Below are 22,120 nucleotides of genomic sequence, written 5' to 3'. Positions count from 1 at the left end.
ACAGCGGTCTGTTATCGGATTTTCCGAGCGTGTGTACACAAGTCCGTCGGACAAAAGTCCAAAATACAAACACGCATACTCGGAAGCAAGGACGAGCCAGAAGCGGTCGGACTTGTAAACTAGCGTTCGTAATGCAGAATTAACCTTCGTGACGTGGCAAATTATGAAATCTCGAAATGCAGCGCACATTCTCTTCTTCTTTAATGGGATAATAATGAAGCTGCTTTGCTGGTGATACTGATGGAGTTATTGCAAACAAATTTTCAAAGGCTTTTTTTCCAGTGATATCAAGAATAATATTATTATGCTTGTTACTTTTTTTTTTTGGTGCAAGTTACCACAACACCATTATCCCGTAGTTTTTAAGATCAAACATACAACTATGTTGGCGTCCCTTGTTAATTTTACATTGTATTTTTTAAAATGTAACTGCCTACTCCCAAACTGTCATTTGAAGTAAAACACATAGCCAAGTATTATTCTGCACAATTTTTTTATTGTGCATTAAAAAAAGAAAACAAATAAAATTAGACATGCTATCTGCCAATAGAACTTAACCGAAAAGTGCATTCTATGCATCCAAAAATATAGAAAATATACCAAATCAAATCATTATTCAACCAAAAAATAAAATAAAAGCCTCATGCATGTGTCCTTTTTCTAAATATAGGGGATCAACAATGCGAAGAGTTGGTGAAAGCAGGGGTCCGTCATCCAGAGATAATTCCGAAAATCATAATTGGTCACGATTAATAAAACAACCAATTTTTGGTCCAAGAAATCTTCCTCCTCCTGTTCCTGGACTTGGGTCAAAGCAATAACTCCAAGGCCAATAATAAATAACACGTTATCTCCTCCGATTCCGTAACATGGCTGGTTGACGAACGGCCATTCAGAAATGAACCGAAGAGTGTGAAATGAAAAGTGCGAATCAACACTCACCAAACTTCTACTAACATGAAATTAGCAGAAGGAGCCCAAAGGGTGGCGTCTGACAATTGAACTTCCTCTTTTTCGGCTCGTAGTACATCTAGTACGTCACTACGTTCGTGTTTGTTGGCCAACAGTTGTGTACCGTTTGTATGAAAGACAAAATCCAGGTACACGCCTTCGGACAAAAGTCCAAGGTTTTGTCTGCGGAAAATCCAATCGTGTGTACGAGGCTTAAGTCAACAGCTTATAGACTGTATGGGCAAGATGTGTATAGACAACAGTTTAAAGTGATTAAGGTGTGGGCAGCTAGGCAGAAGAAAAGGAAGAAGCATATAGGAAGCATCCTGATGTCTGTGGCTTAATTACCCAGCACACCTCTCCCCATGACAGTGCTTCCTTAAAAGTTTAAATTTAACTGGAATAAAAAGTTATTAGATACCCCATCAAAAAGAACCACTGTGAATCCAGAGCCAACTCGCTCATTTGTGATGGACGAATAATCACTTTTTGATTATTATAAATATGTGCATGTAGATCTGTAAGATATGTCGGATCTACACATGACCAAACCAGGAACCCAGGTAATTATGATTTATGTATTATATGATTTTCTACAGATTGGCCAAATCTACATGCATATTCAAAGGAGAAAAAAATTGCAGTATGCCTGTTTTTAAAACCAATTTTGTTATAAAACGTAATAAATGAAGTCATAAAGAATGAAGCTGGATAGTGCTGCCTTTTGTCATGTGTTTACTTATATCTGCGTAGGCTGTGTTACATTCCATTATCCAGGCCAATTTAAGAAAAGGTACTGTAAGTTTGTTTGACAGTTGTGTATTAGAGGCTGCATATTTGCCTTACATAGCTTTGCTCAATTTATTAGGTACACAAGAGAAAAGTAAACTAAGACACCATAACTATGTTTCTTTACAGAAAGTAACTCTTGAGAGTCTCAACTCTTAAGAATATACCTTAGGTCGTTATGTTAAATCCAAACTCTGGGCTCAGTCCCCAGCCTTCTACTGGCCCCCTTTCCCCTGCTCCCTCAACTCATAGGTCCCAAGGTCAGCATTTATGCTTTTTTTAAATACAGTACTTTCCTTTTTCCAAAGCCTTTAGGCCAGCCATGTGACCTGCTGGGTCTTGTTCAGTTTTTCAGTGGGTAGTGCTTGATAATGCAGAGCATGACACTGAAATGATGTCAGCACCATTCTCTGCATCATTACACGTTGAATGAAGACCGCCATGGAGAGCCTTCCTTAGCTGGACACCATTTATCCAAGAGGGCTGAAGACATCTTGTGTCTAATGCCGCGTACACAAGACCGGACTTTCCGGCAGAAAAGGTCCAACAGAATCCTTTCATTGGATATTCCGATCATGTGTGGGCTTCATCAGACTTTTCCTTTCGAAAATTCTGACGGACCTAGAAATAGAACATGTTTTAAATCTTTCCGACGGAATCAATTCCTGTTCGTCTGTATGCTATTCCGACGGACCAAAAACGACGCAAGGGCAGCTATTGGCTACTGGCTATTTAACTTCCTTTTTCTAGTTCCATCGTACGTGTTGTATGTCACTGCGTTCTAAACAATCGGACTTTGGTGTGATCGTGTGTACGCAAGTCCGTTTCAGCGGAACTCCGTCAGAACACCGTCAGAAAAACCGTCAGAGTTTATTCTGACGGAAAAAACGGTCGTGTGTACGCGGCATAAGAAGAGGTACTATGGGGGGACAGCTCTGGATGGAAGGTGAGCATTCCAGTCTGAGATGCATGTTTATATTAACAACCTGATGGGACTTTATATGTTTTTATTTTTGGGTTTTGAGTTATTTCACCTACTAATGGAAAAAAACCTGAAAATCAGTACATTTAACCCACACTCCTCAGCTTGCCATACAATGAATGAAATTTGGCTGGTTCAGCAGATACCATTGTATGGCATCCCTGCTCAACGGAAGTCGATTATTTGATTGACTACTGTCAAAGGAAAATGCTGGAAATGTTTTCTCGATCAGCAGCTGCAGCCACTAATCAGTGTATTATGACAACACCTGTCCAAAAAAGACTAAGGTCCCTTTCACACTTGTGCGACTTGTCCTGCAACTTGGAACTGAAAAGTCGCATGACAAGTCCTACCCTATGATTCCCTATAAATAACCATTCATATCTGTGCGACTCCAAGTCGCACTGACTTCAAAGTAGTCCCTGTACTACTTTGGTCCGACTTTGATGCGAGTTGAGGTCCATAGACCTCAAGTTCACACAGGCATTCCCTGAAATCGCGGCCGTAAAATTGTGGCAAAATCGTGCGACTTTGAAGTTGTGGTAGTGTGAAGGGGGCCTAACAGTATTAGCAGCTTTAGTTATGCTGTATTTTAGCAAACAAGGCTCACAACAGGTTTTACATAAACGTAAGCCTTTGCTAATGTTACTGTCAATACCAGCACTGATTGTTGTCTATAACATTCTCTGATTACAGATCAGTCTGCTTAGAAGTATCGTTGTGTCCATTTAACATTCTACCATTTCACTCAGCCCTTATGAATAGGGATTTGTGACCCCATAAAGCATTGGATGTTCATTGCCCTGTTTGTTGTAATCAGCTGATCAATAAAAACTTTTGACTCCTAATGCCCCGTACACACGGTCGGACTTTGTTCGGACATCCCGACAACAAAATCCTAGGATTTTTTCCGACGGATGTTGGCTCAAACTTGTCTTGCATACACACGGTCACACAAAGTTGTTGGAAAATCCGATCGTTCTGAACGCGGTGACGTAAAACACGTACGTCGGGACTATAAATGGGGCAGTGGCCAATAGCTTTCATCTCTTTATTTATTCTGAGCATGCGTGGCACTTTGTCCGTCGGATTTGTGTACACACGATCGGAATTTCCGACAACGGATTTTGTTGTCAGAAAATTTTATATCCTGCTCTCAAACTTTGTGTGTCGGAAAATCCGATGGAAAATGTGTGATGGAGCCTACACACGGTCGGAATTTCCGACAACAAGGTCCTATCACACATTTTCCGTCAGAAAATCCGACCATGTGTACGGGGCATAAGGATTTTTCATCTGGAGCTCTCTTTGACCCATTACACCTTGATTTTTCAACCTGGGTGAATGTCCTCTCCAGGGGGGTGGGGGCTTGTTTTTGTGATGTGCTGCCGAATACAGGCCAATTGAGCTGAAATAATGACTTTGTCTACATTTTGATAATCTGTGACAATCCATATTAATTGCCCCTCTACCACTACCTTTTCTTTTTAAACATACCATAGATATTTTACTTTGAAAGTGTATTGCTATCCCTGTAGGAGCCACTGGTTAAAATGTTTCCTCTGTTCTTTACCTCCACCTTCATAAGAACTTCAGCCTCTCTGACACACTAGGTTGAGTGTACAAAGCATGCAATACCACAGAAAATCACTGAAATTAATATCTGGTAACCATTAATACTACCACGTCCAAAAGTAATATATTGTCACCCAATATGGTGAGTAAAGAGGCAAAAATTCAAATTGATGACTAAGCCTATTTTTGAAATTTGGTGTTTACAAGTTAAAATCCGTATTTTTTGCTAGAAAATGACTTAGAACCCCCAAACATTATATATATTTTTTTAGCAGAGAATCTAGAGAATAAAATGGCGATTGTTGCAATATTTTTTATCACACGGTATTTGTGCAGCGGTGTTTTAAACGCAAATTTTTGGAAAAGTGACACTTTCATGTATTTTAAAAAATCCAAACAGTAAAGTTACCCCAATTTTTTTGTATAATGTGAAAGATGATGTTACGCCGAGTAAATAGATACCAAACATGTCACCCTTTATAATTGCACGCACTTGTGGAATGGCGACGAACTACGGTACCTTTGAATTTCCATAGGCGATGATTTAAAAATTTTTTACGGTTACCAGGTTTGAGCTACAGAGGAGGTCTAGGGCTAGAATTAATGCTCTCGCTCTGACGATCGCGGCGATACCTCACATGTGTGGTTTGAACACCGTTTACATATGCGGGCGCGACTTCCGTATGCGTTTTCTTCGCTGCGTGAGCTCGCGGGGACAGGGGCACTTTAAAAATTTTTTTTTTTATTTAATTAATTTATTTTTGTACTTTATAAATTGTGTTTAAAATTTTTTTTTTTTTTTTTTTACTTTTATTGCTGTCACAAGCAATGTAAACATCTCTTGTGACAGTAATATGTGGTGACAGGTACTCTTTATGGAGGGATCGGGGGTCTAAAAGACCCCCGATCCCTCCTTTACACTTCAAAGTATTCAGATCGCCGAAAACGGCGATTCTGAATACTGTGTACTTTTTTAAATTCGGCGCCATTGGCAGCCGTGTAAACGGGAAGTGACGTCATGACGTCACTTCCGCATTTACAAGAAGAAGGCTGGAACGAAGCCGCTCGCAGCTTCGTTCCAGTCCGCCCCCAGCCGCCGAAGGCAGCCGAACGGACACCGGGCCTCCCGATCGCACGGGAGGCCCGGTAACAGCGGCGGGAGTCGGCGGGAGGGGGGGGATGTCCCCTCCCGCTCCTCCAGTATAACAACCGAGCGGCTTTTAGCCGCATCGGTTGTTATACTCGGGTAGCCGATCGCCCGCTGAAAACAACGGTACCGGGATGATGCCTGCAGCTGCGGGCATCATCCCGGTATAACCCCGGAAAGCCGAGTACGCATATATGCGTTCGGTCGGCGGGAAGGGGTTAACAAATGCAATAACACAATTTAGCATACAAAGTGATTAATTATAAGGACTTGGCATAAGATGACACTCTGCATGCAGATCAGCATAAACAGTAGCAAGGTCACCTAAAGTGCAGCAGTGGACAGTATAAAAGCTTGATTTACTGAATACAAGAGACTACACTGCATTAATGGTGACTATGCTAGGCCTAGATCGACTGGATGGGCACTGTCCCTAAAAATTAAAAAAGGAGAAGCCATCAAAAGGGACTTGCAGAGTGGTTTTGCTGGAGGGGAAACCCCTGTGTTGCTTTTCTGTTGGCTATAGTTGGGGCCCTTTATGAAGCAGTTTTGCAATTAACGACTTAGCAAATGCAGTGACAGTTCAGTATAACTACAGTATAGGTTTGGTATGGGTGCAGTATAGGTTTGACAGAAATGCAGTATAGGGATGGTAAAGATGCGGTATAGTTTGGATGCACTTGTTGTCCTGCTCCCAGTGGCTCAGTCTCTGCTAGCAGTGTCAATAATGGGCAGGTAGCCCCCCACAAGGATCGCAGGATGCTGCTGTGGAAGTCAATATAGAAGTGGGGCCCCCCCTTAGTTTCTCTTTGAAAGCCTCCGATGATCAGCAGTGGGAAGCAGGGGGTGAGTGGGTGGTTCTGCACTGCCCCCGGGTGTCCTTACTCTCAGGATCACATCTCCATTGGCAGGTGAAGACAGAGGTGCTGCAAGAGATGGAACTTTTTCAGGCAGTTTATTAAAAATCCTCTCTCCACCCCTTCTACTGCACAGTGTCTATTGGGATCTGTAGTCAAAGAGTCTATGGGTCCCATTTTATGGCTACTGTCCCAGACTACAACTTCCAGTATTCTCAGCCCTCTGCATAGAAGTTTATGGGCTTTCTAGGCTTTAGCACTCCTCCTGCTGGCCAGAGGAGAATGGTGCAGCATAACGTCAGCATATCAGTAGAAAGTGAAAGTAAACTGATTGTTAGTTTGTGTAGCTCCGCTGTAATCAGCATGCAATTGCTTTGGTCTGCTCAGGACTCTTCGAGCTGTAAGTTTGATTGCTTCCCCCTGTCTTCTGGAGGCTTCCAAAATATAGTGGGTCGGAGAAGCAGTCTGAATTATTTTGCAGTCTAAGCCAATCCCTGGGAGAGGGTGTCCAGATGGTGTCTGGGAGAGTGCATAAATAGTCTGGGGCCTGCCAGCCAGCCATGCATAGCTAGGAGGACTATCCCACTGCAAATTTCTTTTGGAGCTAAGAGAGTTTCTACTGGGGTTCTGGTCTGATCCGGTCTTCACATTGGAGACTGTCTGTCTGAGTCTGGAAGGAGACATCCAAGTCCCAGGGACACTGTTCGTACAGACCTGCAAAGAGGAATTCTTTTTTTTTTTTTTTTTTTTTTTTTAACCACTTCAGTTACTTTAATCAGAGACATCTTTCAGATTGATAGTCATGGTTGTCTCTTGCCAAGTCACATCATTGTGGCCGTTAAAACTTTTCTCTTAATTAGATTTGTGCATTCAATATATAAAGTTGCATTTATATAGAAGTGTAATATAAGAAAGAGAAGAAAAAAAGAAGAAACACCCACGCTAGACGCTGTACATCTCAGCCACACATACTCTTGCTATTTACATGCATGGTTATATTTAATGCTTTTAGAACTAGTGATCCCTCCCCCACCCCCTCCCCCCAGTGACCCACCCCAGTTATTCCATTACACACCTTTTCTTTTCTTTCTTTTTCCTTCTTCTCTCCTCCCTTCCCTCTTCTCCTCCCTTTAAGCTAGTATCGCAAAGAGGAATTCTAGTGACTGTTGCTTCTGTTAACCCCTGCTGCACTAAATTTAAGGCTTGCCTGGCCTGGAACATTGCTAATGGTGTCCCAGTACTGTCCATTTTATGTCCTACTGCTCAAAGGACTGTGTTAAGAAGTAGTCCTGAAGCTACGTCCCACAGCTTCCCTATATCCCATCCAAGTTAATCTGCAATAAATAAAAAAAAGGCAACCTCTAGTTTTTCTGAGCCAGAGGAGCGAATGTTGCTTTTTTTCCTGGCTGCCACTGCACTAGTGGGAGAGGAACCTGGGGCATAAATCAGCTGCCCTTGTGGGGGTAGCGCTACAATAAGATATATAAAATTATTTGTTTTTGTTCCCCGTTAAATCTTTAACCCATTAACACTAGGGGTCTAATTATCAGTGTTTTTACACAAGTTTCACACAAGATTCAAAAGATGTTTTCAATAATGAATCCAATTAGAAAATGTGTGAATCTTGAGTTAAAGTTGTGTAAATTTCTTGTGGAAACATTTATAAATAGACAACCTAGTGTTTGATATAATGGCACAAAATAGATATGTATGACAAGCTATGAATTACACCACTTGGTAAAATTTGTCAAAAACTATGTGCAGAGCGTAGCATCATAACATTTTGATTTACCCTCCCTTTTAGAAACTTTGAACAATTTTCACCTTTCTTTTTATAATAGGGCTCGAATGCACAATGGCTACAAATGTAATAATCTTTAATGTAATATTGATAAAAAAAAAAAGTGTAACTCCACAAATCAAGAGCTGATTTTCTGGTTGCTGACAACCATGCAACTTTCCATGGTTGCCAGCTAGTTGGCCTTAGATTTTCCCCACATGCTGAAATCCTTTGTTGTCACTACCATGGTCACTAATAATTAACAAAATGCAAGTGTTATGTAAAGGAGATACATTCACAATGTTCACAAATATTTGTTTAAAAGTACCCACATTATCTAGAAAATGAGGAAGCTAACTTTGGATTTAGCTTACATGTGGAAAGGGAACATACTGATACTCTGCCAGAACTAAATCTAAAAGGTCAGATGAGGTGTTAAGACTTACTGCAGTTATCAGATGTGTAACTTTTTCCAGTGCTGCTGGTAGAACTGTGTAAATGACCCCTTTTTTTGTTTTTTTCTCTCGTTGAATTCAGATTGGACGATTAGTCATTGGTCTGAATGGATTGTTGTCTACTCCTGCTGTGTCCTGCATAATTCGGAAAATCAAGGCAACTGGTGGAATTGTTCTGACAGCTAGCCACAATCCTGGAGGGCCTGGTGGAGACTTTGGAATCAAGTTTAATGTTGCTAACGGAGGTATTAAATTCATTTTTACATCTTACATAGTGGAGTTTGTTTACTAAAGGCAAAAAGGCTGTTCACTTTAAAAGCGAATTTTCCCCAAAGCTTAGTAAATTTTGTTAACAAACAAAAACGTGATGGTGCCCTAATTGGTCATATATAGTCAATAGCTGCCTCTTTAAAAAATGATATGTGACACTTCTTAAATGTGCTAAAAATTATATAAAGGTATTGGCGCTTCACCAAGCAACTCATAAATCCAAATCTCTATGCAAAATGTGGTAACAATACACACCTTATAGATGTACAGATAAAATACATGAGTTCATATTGCAAAATTATAACCATGACTATACAGTATCTCACAAAACTGAGTACACCCCTCACATTTTTGTAAATATTTTATTATATCTTTTCATGTGACAACACTGAAGAAATGACACTTTGCTAAAAATGTAAAGTAATGAGTGTACAGCTTGTATAACAGTGTAAAGATGCTGTCCCCTCAAAAAAACTCAACACACAGCCATTAATGTCTAAACCGCTGGCAACAAAAGTGAGTACACCCCTAAGTGAAAATGTACACATTGGGCCCAAAGTGTTTATTTTCCAGCACTGCCTTAACCCTCTTGGGCATGGAGTTTACCAAAGCTTCACAGGTTGCCACTGGAGTCCTCTTCCATTTCTCCATGACGACATCACGCAGCTGGTGGATGTTATAGACTTTGCGCTCCTCCACCTTCCGTTTGAGGATGCCCCACAGATGTTCAATAGGGTTTAGGTCTGGAGACATGCTTGGCCAGTCCATCACCTTTACCCTCAGCTTCTTTAGCAAGGCAGTAGTCATCTTGGAGGTGTGTTTGGGGTCGTTATCATGTTGGAATACTGTCCTGCGGCCCAGTCTCTGAAGGGAGGGGATCATGCTCTGCTTCAGTGTGTCACAGTACATGTTGGCATTCATGGTTCCCTCAATGAACTGTAGCACCCCAGTGTCGGCAGCAGGCAAGACACACTTGTCTTTGTACTCCTCACCTGGTTGCCGCCACACATGCTTGACACCATCTGAACCAAATAAGTTTATCTTGTTCTCTTCAGACCACAGGACATGGTTCCAGTAATCCATGTCCTTGGTCTGCCTATCTTCAGCAAACTGTTTGCTGGCTTTCTTGAGCATCATCTTTAGAAGAGGCTTCCTTTTGGGATGACAGTCATGCAGACCAATTTGATGCAGTTTGCGGCATATGGTCTGAGCACTGACAGGCTGACCCCCCACCCCTTCAACCTCTGCAGCAACGCTGGCAGCACTCATATGTCTATTTCCCAAAGACAACCTCTGGATATGACGCTGAGCACATGTACTCAACTTCTTTGGTTGACCATGGCGAGGCCTGTTCTGAGTGGAACCTGTCCTGTTAAATCGTTGTATGGTCTTGGCCACCGTGCTGCAGCTCAGTTTCAGGGTCTTGGCAATCTTCTTATAGCCTAGGCCATCTTTATGTAGAGCCGCAACAATTTTTTTTTCAGATCCTCAGAGATTTCTTTGCCATGAGGTGCCATGTTGAACTTATGAGAGAGTGAGAGTGATAACATCAAATTTAACACACCTGCTCCCCATTCACACCTGAGACTTTGTAACACTAACGAGTCACATGACACCGGGGAGGGAAAATTGCTAATTGGGCCAAATTTGGACATTTTTACTTAGGGGTGTACTCACTTTTGTTGCCAGAGGTTTAGATATTAACCACTTCAGCCCCGGAAGAATTTGCCCCTTTCCTGACCAGGCCATTTTTTTGCGATACCACACTGCGTCGTTTTAACTAACAATTGCGCGGTCGTGGGATGCTGTACCCAAACAATATTTACGTCCTTTTTTTTCCACAAATAGAGCTTTCTTTTGGTGGTATTTGATCACCTCTGCAGTTTTTATTTTTTGCGCTATTAACAAAAGAAGAGTGACAATTTTGAAAAAAACACAATATCTTTTACTTTTTGCTATAATAAATACCCCCAATTTAAATAAAAAAAAAAGATTTCCTCATTTTAGGTATGTATTCTTCTACATATTTTTGTTAAAAAAAAAATCGCAATAAGCGTATATTTATTGGTTTGCGCAAAAGTTATAGCGTCTACAAAATGGGGGATAGATTTATGGCATTTTTATTATTATTATTTTTTTAATGGCAATGGCGGTGATCTGCGATTTTTAACAGTACTGCGATATTACGGCAGACAAATTGGACACATTTGACACATTTATGGGACCAGTGACATTTATACAGTGATCAGTGCTATACAAATGCCCTGATTACTGTATAAATGTCACTGGCAGGGAAGGGGTTAACACTAGGGGGCTATCAAGGTGTTAACTGTGTTCCCTAGGTGTGTTCTAACTGTGGGGGGGGGGGATGGGACTGAATAGGGGAGGAGACCGATCGGTGTTCATACTTAGTATTAACACATGATCGGTCTCCTCACCCCTGACAGAACCTGGATTTGTGTGTTTACACACACAGATCCTGGTTCTCACTCTGTTACAAGAGATCGTCCTACAGCATCTTAACCTCCCTGGCGGTATGATTATTTCGGATTTTAGGTGCTGAAAGCGGTACAATTATTTTGCATGGAAATTTAGCGTTTTATATTGTAGGTCTGTAATTCTTAACAATAACACACTTAAATCTGTCCAAACAAGAGTCTAGTAGATATCCCGGGTATGATAAAGTTTGAAACACAAAAACATAAATTATATTATAATAAATAAAAATAAATAATTCAAAAAATAAAAATAAAATAATAATAAAATAAATTTCCCCACGATTCACTATCGCTCAATTCTGCAAGTGTCCTAATTTACTATCGCTGTTTTCTAGCTGGTCTAAAACCATTTTTGACGTAAAGGGACACTTTTTGGTTGCTATGGACAATCTCCAGTTTCCAGCCAGAAAGAACAGTATATATAATATAGAACTGCATGCAGGGCATAGGACAAAGCACTGGGGACAAAAGGGATGTGAAATAATTTCATACAGTACTGTAATCTGTAAGATTACAGTACTGTATGTGTTATGCTTTTTACAGTTTTTTGAATTTGCCGCCAGGCTCCGCCCCCGTGCGTCGCAACGCTCGCAGGGAACGGAGCCTGGCACGGAGAGGCTTCGGGCAGAGGACGGAGCCCACGGACACAGCGGGGGACATCGCAGGATCCCGGGAACAAGGTAAGTAACGCCGCTCCAGGATCCTGCAATGCGATCCCGAGTGTGGCTCGGGGTTACCGCTAATGGGACTGAATTTTAACCCCGAGCCACACTCGGGAAAACCGCCAGGGGGGCTACAGAGCCGACGTATAGCTACGACGGCTCGCCCAGGGGAGCCAACCTGCCGCAGGATAACTGCGGCGGCTCGTCCGGAAGCGCTTAATGGCTGTGTGTTGAGTTATTTTGAGGGGACAGCAAATTTACACTGTTATACAAGCTGTACACTCACTACTTTACATTGTAGCAAAGTGTAATTTCTTCTGTGTTGTCACATGAAAAGATATAATAAAATAGTTACAAAATTGTGAGGGGTGTACTAACTTTTGTGAGATACTGTAAATGCAAATACATAAATTCCAATGTGACTGTGCCCGACACCAGTTATGATAAAAGTGCTTCCACATATATATCTTCTGGTAATTTAACCACCAGTGCTCAGAGGGTAAATGCCAACTCACCAGAGGTGTTTGATCCCTTGTTACAGGAGGTCGAAAAACGCTTTGTGTATGACACATGAGTTTCTGAACTTCCACCATTCCACTCCAAAGATATCTCAGGCTTGGCTAGGGAAAAATGATGTACTCCACCAGGGACACAAATAAGAAATTTATAGTGTAGTAGGTTTATTGAAAGTGGTAAAAACAAGCTTAAAATGATATTACACTCACATGTAGTAGTGCCCGTCCTGCCACTTGGGATCTACAGCATGTGCGGATGGAATATGTGTAATGTCAGCGTGCTCTCCACGCCTCATTCTCAGTACTGGGCTGGATAGGGGTCACATGGGATTCTGGAGGTGAGGAATCCCCACTCCGACATACGCTTCACCGTACACTTCCTAAAGTGAGCACTTTTATAATTACTGATGTTGGGCACAGTCACATTGGAATTTATGTATTTGCATTTATATTCACAGTTAAAATTTTGCAATATGAACTCATGTATTGTATCTGTACATCTATAAGATATGCATTGTTACCAGATTTTGTATAGAGATTTGGATTCATGGGTTGCTTGGTGAAGCGCCAATACCTTTATATAATTTTTAGCACATTAGTAAATTTTGTGAAGTTTTACTTTGAAAAGCACACCCAATCACACGCAAGGAAGCTAAAAAACAAAATTTTTGTTTGTACATGTTTGGATGAGTCAGTAGAGCCTCACCTCCTTCACTAAACTCTGGGGAAAATTCCCTTGCAAAGTGCAACTTCCCTTGCAAACTGAACAGCCATTTTGCTTTTAATGAATCAATCCCTATGTCTAATGGCTTGTGTAGGTCATTACTTTTGTATAAAATGTTTTACTTTAATAATTTTTTTACTTTATTATGTTGTATATATTTAATCACAATATTCACTTTTTTTTTCATTTTTTACTTTACATGTCTTTATTTATAAGTTTTTCAACACTAACATGCTGACTAAGCTTTTCAGCAAAAGGTATGGGAGTTAGGACAAACTACAGTACAGTACAATGCTAGAAGGGTTTGAACAGTTGCAGCAACATTATAAATAAAAAAAAAAAAAAGAAACCATGTGAATTTGTCCAAAGTCCAAGTCACTGTTATTTTTGTTGTACAGATTGGCGTGCATGTAAAAACGGAACAAATTTTTAAAAAAGCCACGTGAAAAATTGAATTAAAGTGGAGTTCCACCCACTTTTGAGAGGTTGTCTTAAACAAAAGACCACCTCTCCACCCCTCATTTTTGATATTAATTTTTTTTTTTTTATTCTTTAGTGCCTTTTTATGAAGTATAGCCTGTACTTCCAATCCATCCGGTCTGCAGCGCAGGCTGTAATAACCTCTTGTGCGGTGAGCCCCCCGCTGTCTTCTGGGACCTGTGTGCCATTCACAAAGCGGCGCGCGACTCGCGCATGCGCAGTAGGAAATGGGCAGTGAAGCCACAAGGCTCCACTGCCGGTTTCCGTTAGAATGACGGCGCCTGCACCCGATCCGATGGACGAATCGCCCTCGGGGGGGGGGGGGGGCCACATCGCGGGCTCCCTGGACAAGTAAGTGTCCTTATTAAAAGTCAGCAGCTACAGTGTTTGTAGCTGCTGACTTAAAAAAAAAAAATTGCGGGTGGAACACTGCTTTAACATACTGAATTTGATCATTACATTTTTTGCATTTTACACATACACCAGAGTACAAATTCTTTGAAATAATTATAGGTGTTATAGATATGTAGCAGTGAGCCCTTTTACTCACCATGCTCAGATGCACATGAAGGCCCCTTTACCTCCTTTTCCCACAACTCCCTAGGGTTCCTGGATATGCCACAAGTTTCCTGCTTTTCTTCATAAGCTTCTCAGAGAGGATCTGCCTGATGAGGCATATATAGCTTGTCATGTGATTTGCAGCCAGGTAAAGGCCCTCCATGGTCAGAACCAGCATGTGGGCAGTCGGACAGGAGCCTAACAGCATGCAGCCTCTCTGAAAGACCAAACTATGTGACTGTCCCAGTAATTCCTTTACCCATACCTCCCTGGGTTCCTGGACATGCCCAGGGAAAATAGGTTTCTTTGCTTCTCTTCATCAGCCTCTCAGAGAGGACCCCCCTGATGAGGCAGTTGTAGCTGGGCACGTGATCTGCAGCAAGGTGAGAGGCCCTTCATGGTCAGAACCAGCTTGTGGGCAGTCAGACAAGAGCCTAACAGCATGTGGCCTCTCCGAAAGACCCAGCTACTATGGGAAGGATCTTTCTAATTCCTACCAAAGTTTTGTAGTTCCAGCATGTCCCCCTTGTGTTCTTGGGCCTGGGATCCCTCCAGCTGTTCACCTGTGTTGCCAGAGCTACCCTGGATTGTAGTGAGAGGATGTGCAAGTAGGAAGACGTGCGAGTAGCTGTGTTCTGAACTCTTTAACTGAAGTAGTGATTCTCAGCTAGACTCCCCATTACTTATAGAAACTATGCTTTGAAGCCATCAGTGGCGGCCGGTGCTCCATCTTTTGGGGGGTGGCAAATAAACCACCCGGCATTCAATTCCATGCGTCCGACACCCTGCATGTAGATTAGGAGGCCAGGCGCATGGATTAGGGAGGGCGGCGCCCGTGCGCCCCGCATGAGCGGCTGCCACTAGAAGCCACATGTTACCCTGACTGAGCCTCACAATATTGTAGCTCGTTTATTCACTGAAGTAAAACATGTATAGCTTATTTAGCACACCTAGATTTAGTCCGAACCAGTTTTATGCTGACAGAAGGAAGACACAGATCTAGATCTACATTTTTAATAAAGTATATTGGTCAACAAAAGAGCAAAAGAGTATGAGTGGACTTTCAGTTTTTTTTTGGCATCTTTTGAGCTAATTAGCAGTTCAGCTCACCTGAGACCTGGGGGAGCAACTTAAACTGTATATAAACCCCGCAAACATTACCACACTTTTGTTTTGGAACCTCTGAAGACATGGAATAACCTTTCACTTTAAACACTGGCCCGGTGCCTATGGGTTTGCATAACATATTTTTGAATAATGTAAAAGAACAAAAACCTGTCAAATCAGCAAGCTTCCAATTGAAAAACCTATCGAGCTACAGGAAAAGCTGAAGACAGATAGTGAGTAAGCCATTTCATCTATAGTGAACTACATCATGTCATATATAGTGTGGAGAGTCAGCCTGGGACAGGGTTAAGAAGGGGTTAAACTGAAGAGTCTTTATTTAAAAGGACTGTCTTATACTGCTAAGAAGAGTTTTTCTGTTGTTTGAACTGCCTACAAAGGCAAAGCTTGTCAATTTTCTGTTGCTTTTTGCTGAATAAAGCCTTTTAAGTTGACTGAACTGTCTGAGCCGGCTTGTCACCCCCTGATCCCTTACAAAGTGGTGGCGAATGCAGGCAGTTTGAGGGGTCCAGTCCTATCCCATGTCCTGGGTTAAAGCTGCACAGACAGTGAAGTCTTCTGAACAAGCCATGGAAGACGTGGTTAAGCAGCTGGTACTGGCTAATACACAAGCACAGGCCCACCATCAAGAGGCCCAGGCCCATCAGGAGCAGGCCCTGCTACAAGCGCAGGCCCGCTATGAGGAGGCATGGGTCTGTCAGGAGCAGATCCTGGTACAGACAGTCGCTGTGCAACAGGAAACAAACCGCTTACTGAGTGAGCAAATTGCAGGACTGCAAAAGGCGGTGACCCAGCAGGCTGAAATAATGAAAGGTGACCCCGCTGTAAAAAGTGACCCCCGTAAGGCAGTGCAGCAGACTATGCAAAAGATGACAGCCACAGATAACGTGGAAGCTTATATGGCAATGTTTGAAAGGATTTCAACAAGGCAAGGTCTCCCTGAGAAAGACTGGTCAGATGTTTCCTGACTGCAGATCCTCAACAGGACTATTTTGATTTGGCCTCTGAATCAGCACGGGACTGTAAACTGCTTAAGGCAGAAATCCTAGCCAGGCTGGGAGTGACTGTGGCTCTAAGGGCAAACCGTGTTCATGAATGGCGCTTTGACAGAGCTAAGCCTGCCCATGCGCAACTGTATCGTTTACTGCTCCTGTTCCAGGATTGGCTGAAACCAGAGGAGAAGACCACCACTCAGATTGTAGAGCGAGTTGCACTGGATCGCTTCTTGCATGGTCTTCCTAAGGAGCTGCACCGATGGGTGGGTCAGTCCGAGCCTCAGTCCCTGGATCAGATGGATGCTGCTGTCGAGCGCTACAGTTGTGCAGAAAGTGTCCACTAGAGTCCCTCTATTACCAGAGAGCTGGCCCATTCTAAGGAAGTGCATTCCAGCGCGAAGATGGCACTGTTTGAGAACATGGTGTCTGCTCGGATGCCTGACACTCCCACTAGGAACACCCTAACTTCAAACCCTCCTGAGAATCGGCAGGGAGAACAGGAACCTTGTGAGGTTCACTGTTGGTCATGCCAACAACTGGGTCATATGGCAGCCCAGTGTCCAAGGTGGGAGGAGCCAATGGAATGTGACATGGCTCTATGTTTGCTTTTGCCACTGGTCCCATGAACCATCTAAGCACACTTGAGAGTGTGGTGCGGGTTAATGGGCAGAAGGTTGTAGCACTTCTTGACTTGGGGAGTGGGGTTACCCTGCTCCGATCAGACAGGTTTCGGGGAAATATGATACCCAGGAAAAAGATTGGAGTGGTCTCTGTACATCGTTGAAGATGATATGCGCTCTCCCCGAGTTGCTGTGCATCATACTCTATGCTACAGGGTAGCCAAAAGTCGCAAAGTGCTTAAGCGTGGGTATAAACCATTAGCAAGGACCCAGAGGGGGGTTGCCAACCGGTCTGACAGGGTCAGAGAGTCTAAACCTGGGCATCAAGTGCTAGTGGTTGAGCCTATTGTGGAGAGCAGGTGTCTCACGGAGGGACAGGAACCCTCTGAGATAGTAGAAAAGGTTGCTTTCAGTGGTAATGAAGGTAGAATCTGTGCTGGTGACTTTTTAAAGCCGATGCTACCAGATGACCACATTGAGGACTGCCTGGCTGAATTTGAAAACATGGCATAATTTAAAAGGTGGCCCAGAAGCCGCTGGGCTGAATTGTTGCAATCGCTCCTCACAGAGGAGTACCAGGAAGTGCACCGCCTAATGGAAACTGATAAAAACGACTATGATAGGTTTATAGCAGCAATCTGGTCTAGAAATTATGTGGATTCAGAGTAGTAAGGAGGTATAGACCTGGGCGCGTGCATTTGGGAAAAAAGATGCCCTTTCCCAGGCTATGGCCATTGTGGTATAAATTGTCCAGTCCCGGGCCTGGAACGGGGGGGATATGTGGAGAGTCTGCCTGGGGCAGGGTTGAGAAGCGGTTAATTGAAGAGGGCAGGTACTTCTCTTTCAGACCTACTTATTGCCAGCTGAGTTGAAAATGTTAGAGAGGAGAAGTGTGTTTGGAGAGAGATTGCTGTTGAGCTATCAAAGCTGAGAGGAGCTTGAAGCTGGAAGGACCCCTGTTATCTATGACTTGATCCTGCTGGGTGAGCTTGCCTGAACTGGGACTTTACTATATTATATGCTGTGGCTGGGATGCTGAACAGTATTTAAAAGGACTGTCTTATACTGCTAAGAAGAGTTTTTGTTGTTTGAACTGCCTATAAAGACAAAGCTTGCCAATTTTTTGTTGCTTTTTTGCTGAATAAAGGCTTTTAAGTTGATTGAACTGTCTGAGCCGGCTTGTCACCCCCTGATCCCTTACAATAGGTGGGGTATGCCTGCATTGTGTTGGGTTTCTAATGGTTCTCTATGCATCTCTTGTTGTGGCAATAAATCACTGGTGAAAAAATGATGGTAAAATGTATTGTCTGTATATATCAGCTTTTTTTTACAACTCCTGCAGTTTTGGTCTAGAGAAAGGCAAAACAAAATCCCTAGGCAACTCTTGCAAACTTTGCAACTCAGGAAGAAAAAAAATTATTTCTCATCCCACATGGGAAGTCAGATCAATTACCTGGATTAAAATATTGACATATTATTTCTCAGTAATTATAGTTGTGGATGTCATTATGATGAAAGTGATGATACTGTTACTGAAAATGTTCATTACCCTTGTTTAAAGCGACCATCTCACAACTAACTAGTATAAATTTTCACCTGCTGCCCCATGTAAAAGAATATGTTGCATACTAACTTGTCTGAGTTCTGAGCAATGCTGCGTTGTAGTTCCTCCTCTTGACCCTGACATTACTACAGAACCTAGCAGTGTTTACTACTAGTAGTTGCCCACTGGACAAATAAGTATACAGCTTATGTTTTTACAGGAGGTAGCTGGTGGAACTAGTGACTGGGTCACTGATGAGTCTTAGTGGAGCTCCACCGTTCATAGAAAGCATAAAATCTTACCTGCCATCCTTGAAATACGACGTAAAGAGTTGAAAAAAAAAATAGTATTTTTTCTAAACATGGCGTAGCAAACTATAATGCACATCATGTGTCAGGTACACCACATGCAGCTTGCCCACAACAAAGAAAATTTTTCACAAGAAAATTGTTCTTAGCCTGTCTGGCTCTAACAAGACAAATCCACAAGATAAGAGTTCTTACATATGCCCACTGCTTTTCTATTGCTTCTGTCCCATGTGGAAATTGCATATGTTTGATGGGAACACCAAAAGGTGGATAAATGCTTAAAACTCCAAAACAAGAGGGAAAAGAACCAGAAACGATTGTAGGGAGATTCTATGGCTAGCATTGCAAGATATTAGAAGCCAGTATGTGAAATAATGCCGCACAACTGTATTAGTTGTAAATTCTCAGTTTTGGATGGACTAACACTTTATGCTTTAAGGAATCTAAAGTCTTCACTAAATACACAAAATTGGGGTTATTTGTGTGAACAAAACCTATAGCAGTGCTTTTATTTACCAAGAGCTACTTACAGTATTCTGCTCCACTAGTGTGGGTTCACATTCTCAGGCATTCATGATTTTCCTAATGCAAAATGGAAGATGAGGACCACAGTGTGTGTGATGAGTGCTGATGGAAAAGTAAAAAAAAGAGCATGATTGCAATAGAAATCCTGTCGGACACTGAATGTTCCATTTTTGTTGAGAGGCCTTTACTAAAGTGACAGGTCTCAGGAATGATGGCAACATATGCTTGAAAAATAGGAATTTATTCTGACGTGTTCTTTTGTGCTTGTGACAGAAATGGTACATAAGGGGCCTTAAGTGTCAGGCCTCAAGCTCATGGTATATCATAAGTAACATTTTCGTGTTTTTGTAAACTGCTGGTGATCTCTCTTAATGACTAGATTTTACATTAAAAAGTGACCACTAGAGAGCATCTATGAATACGCTTACAGAAAGCAGGTGGGCTTTTCAGAATATTGCAGTGCAAGAAAAAACATATATGTGCTAAGGATTTCCCTGGAAGAGAATTTTACAACAATTGTATATAGTTGACAGTATATTAACAATCCACTAAATCAGGCAATTATTGCCTCAAACAGATGTTTCTTCATGCAGATGTTGTACATATGTCCTAGTGGACAGTGGTTTGCATTTCCTACTGCGATTAGGTCCTTACAATGTCTGTAATTACAGTAGCAGTTAAATCACAAAATACATCTGCTCGACAACAATAAATGTGGTCTCTGTTCTGATTTGATCTAGGGACATTTATGCTATATTGTTAAAATGTTTAATATGTTTTATTTAACTTTCTTTTATATATTTCAGGTCCTGCTCCAGATGCTGTAACAGACAAAATTTTTCAAATCAGTAAAACTATAGAGGAGTATGCTATTTGTCCTGACCTGCATGTTGACCTCTCAAGGGTGGGAAGACAAGAGTTTGACCTGGAAAATAAATTTAAGCCATTTAGAGGTACAGACATTCTTTGCCCTGGTTGTACCATTATGAAAGTGATAAAGTTTAATGATTACTATACACCATGATTGTACATAATTAAGATTGTTTTTTTGTCTTTTCGACATTTTAAACATCGAGAAGTTAGATCATCTTTTTTTACTTTTTTTATTTATTTATTTATTCATTTATTTTTAGGGCATTCAATGCAAAATGTAGCATTCTACAATAATGCACAGCTATCATATTTTGCACAAATGAATAAATGGGTTCCAAATAAAGCTGTACTGCACACATACATTTCCAAATTCAAAAAAAAGCTTGAAAGTGCATTCTCATAGACAGTTCTTTGAAATACTTTCGGAGCCTGTGGCAGGTTAACTGTTCTTCCCAGCATGTTTGTCAGAGTAAAAACACAGCAGTCCAATGTTTCCGTAACTAATTCTCAATTCCCATTATCAGTAGGTTTTCCAGCTATATTTACAGATTTCCATGAGAAATAATTAGTGGAGGTTTCCTGGAATGTTAATGATTCACAAAGCTCCAGTTTGAAAACACGTGACATATTAGTAGTCCCTGAGGAATGCGGAAATATGCAACTAGTCAATGGAGAATATATGGTGCCTGATTAATGGGCAATGTCCATTAACCAATAGCACCCAGCCAAAAATCCCATTGATACGACAACAATAAATGTGGTCTCTGTGGCTTACCATATTTTATATATAGACATTTTTATTTGTGTGGCTTTAATTAATTTGTATTTACAAATTATTTTATTCTATGTAATGTTCTTATGCTTTCTAGTTGAAGTAGTGGATTCAGTGGAGGTATACCTCAATTTACTGCTTGATTAATGGGCAATGTCCATTAACCAATAGCACCCAGCCAAAAATCACATTGATACGACAACAATAAATGTGGTCTCTGTGGCTTACCATATTTTATATATAGACATTTTTATTTGTGTGGCTTTAATTAATTTGTATTTACAAATTATTTTATTCTATGTAATGTTCTTATGCTTTCTAGTTGAAGTAGTGGATTCAGTGGAGGTATACCTCAATTTACTCAGAACACTTTTTGACTTTAATGCTATCAAAAGCTTGCTTACCGGAGCCAACCAACTGAAGATAAGAATTGATGCATTGAATGGAGGTAAGGGTAATGCTCTCTGATGCTGTATAAAATACATTAGTATATAAATTATGTAACAATAATACAGTGTCAAATGTACTACCAGACAGCTAATGTTCTTTCATTGTATAAAAACTGACGTAAAACCAGAAACAAAATAATCAAAAGTAGTTTTTTTTGTTTTTTTTTGATGGCCAGAGATAACAAGCAATGGTTGGATCCAACCTCCAAACAGCTTTAACAACCTGACAGATGTATGATAGTACATGTTCATATTCTAATATATTTGTTGGAATTTGTGTAAATGTTAACCAGAGGCACTTCACTGTTATTTCAGGAGAAAAATATGCTATCATGCAGGAAAATCCAGCTTGGCTTGTGGACAATTCCTTTAGGATATATCAGTGAGGGGTATCTGTTAGCATTTGAAGTGCCTCACTGACATCACAGTTGTTGCCCAAGTACCTTAAAACAAGTATAATCAGATGATATTCGTGTCACATTAGTTATGATATCTTTAGAATTGGCAGAGCAGAGGCTGTTCATTTAGGAAAGTGGATGTTTGCCTTACCTAGATGTTCAGGCAAACTTTTATCAAAATGTGCTATGTAATCAATAGTTAACTCCCATGGGATGTATGCCACCAGAATTGCCACTCTCTGTTTATTATTTATTGTCTTTTATCCATC

The 22,120-nt window shown here is 41.3% G+C and overlaps 1 protein-coding gene across 1 annotated transcript in view; it reads left to right on the top strand.

Annotated features, from left to right (window-relative positions):
* PGM5 (phosphoglucomutase 5) overlaps window positions 1-22,120 on the top strand; it is a 166,806-nt gene that overhangs the window by 17,761 nt on the left and 126,925 nt on the right. The window contains exons 2-4 of the mRNA XM_073634792.1: window positions 8,619-8,781; window positions 20,166-20,312; window positions 21,327-21,452. Coding sequence (XP_073490893.1) covers window positions 8,619-8,781; window positions 20,166-20,312; window positions 21,327-21,452 — 436 coding nt within the window. The remainder of the gene's footprint in view (window positions 1-8,618; window positions 8,782-20,165; window positions 20,313-21,326; window positions 21,453-22,120) is intronic.

Source organism: Aquarana catesbeiana, linkage group LG01 (assembly GCF_042186555.1).
Source record: "Aquarana catesbeiana isolate 2022-GZ linkage group LG01, ASM4218655v1, whole genome shotgun sequence".
NCBI lineage: Eukaryota > Metazoa > Chordata > Amphibia > Anura > Ranidae > Aquarana > Aquarana catesbeiana.
The sequence above is the reverse complement of the archived record's forward strand: the minus strand, read 5'-3'. Positions and strand labels throughout refer to the sequence as shown.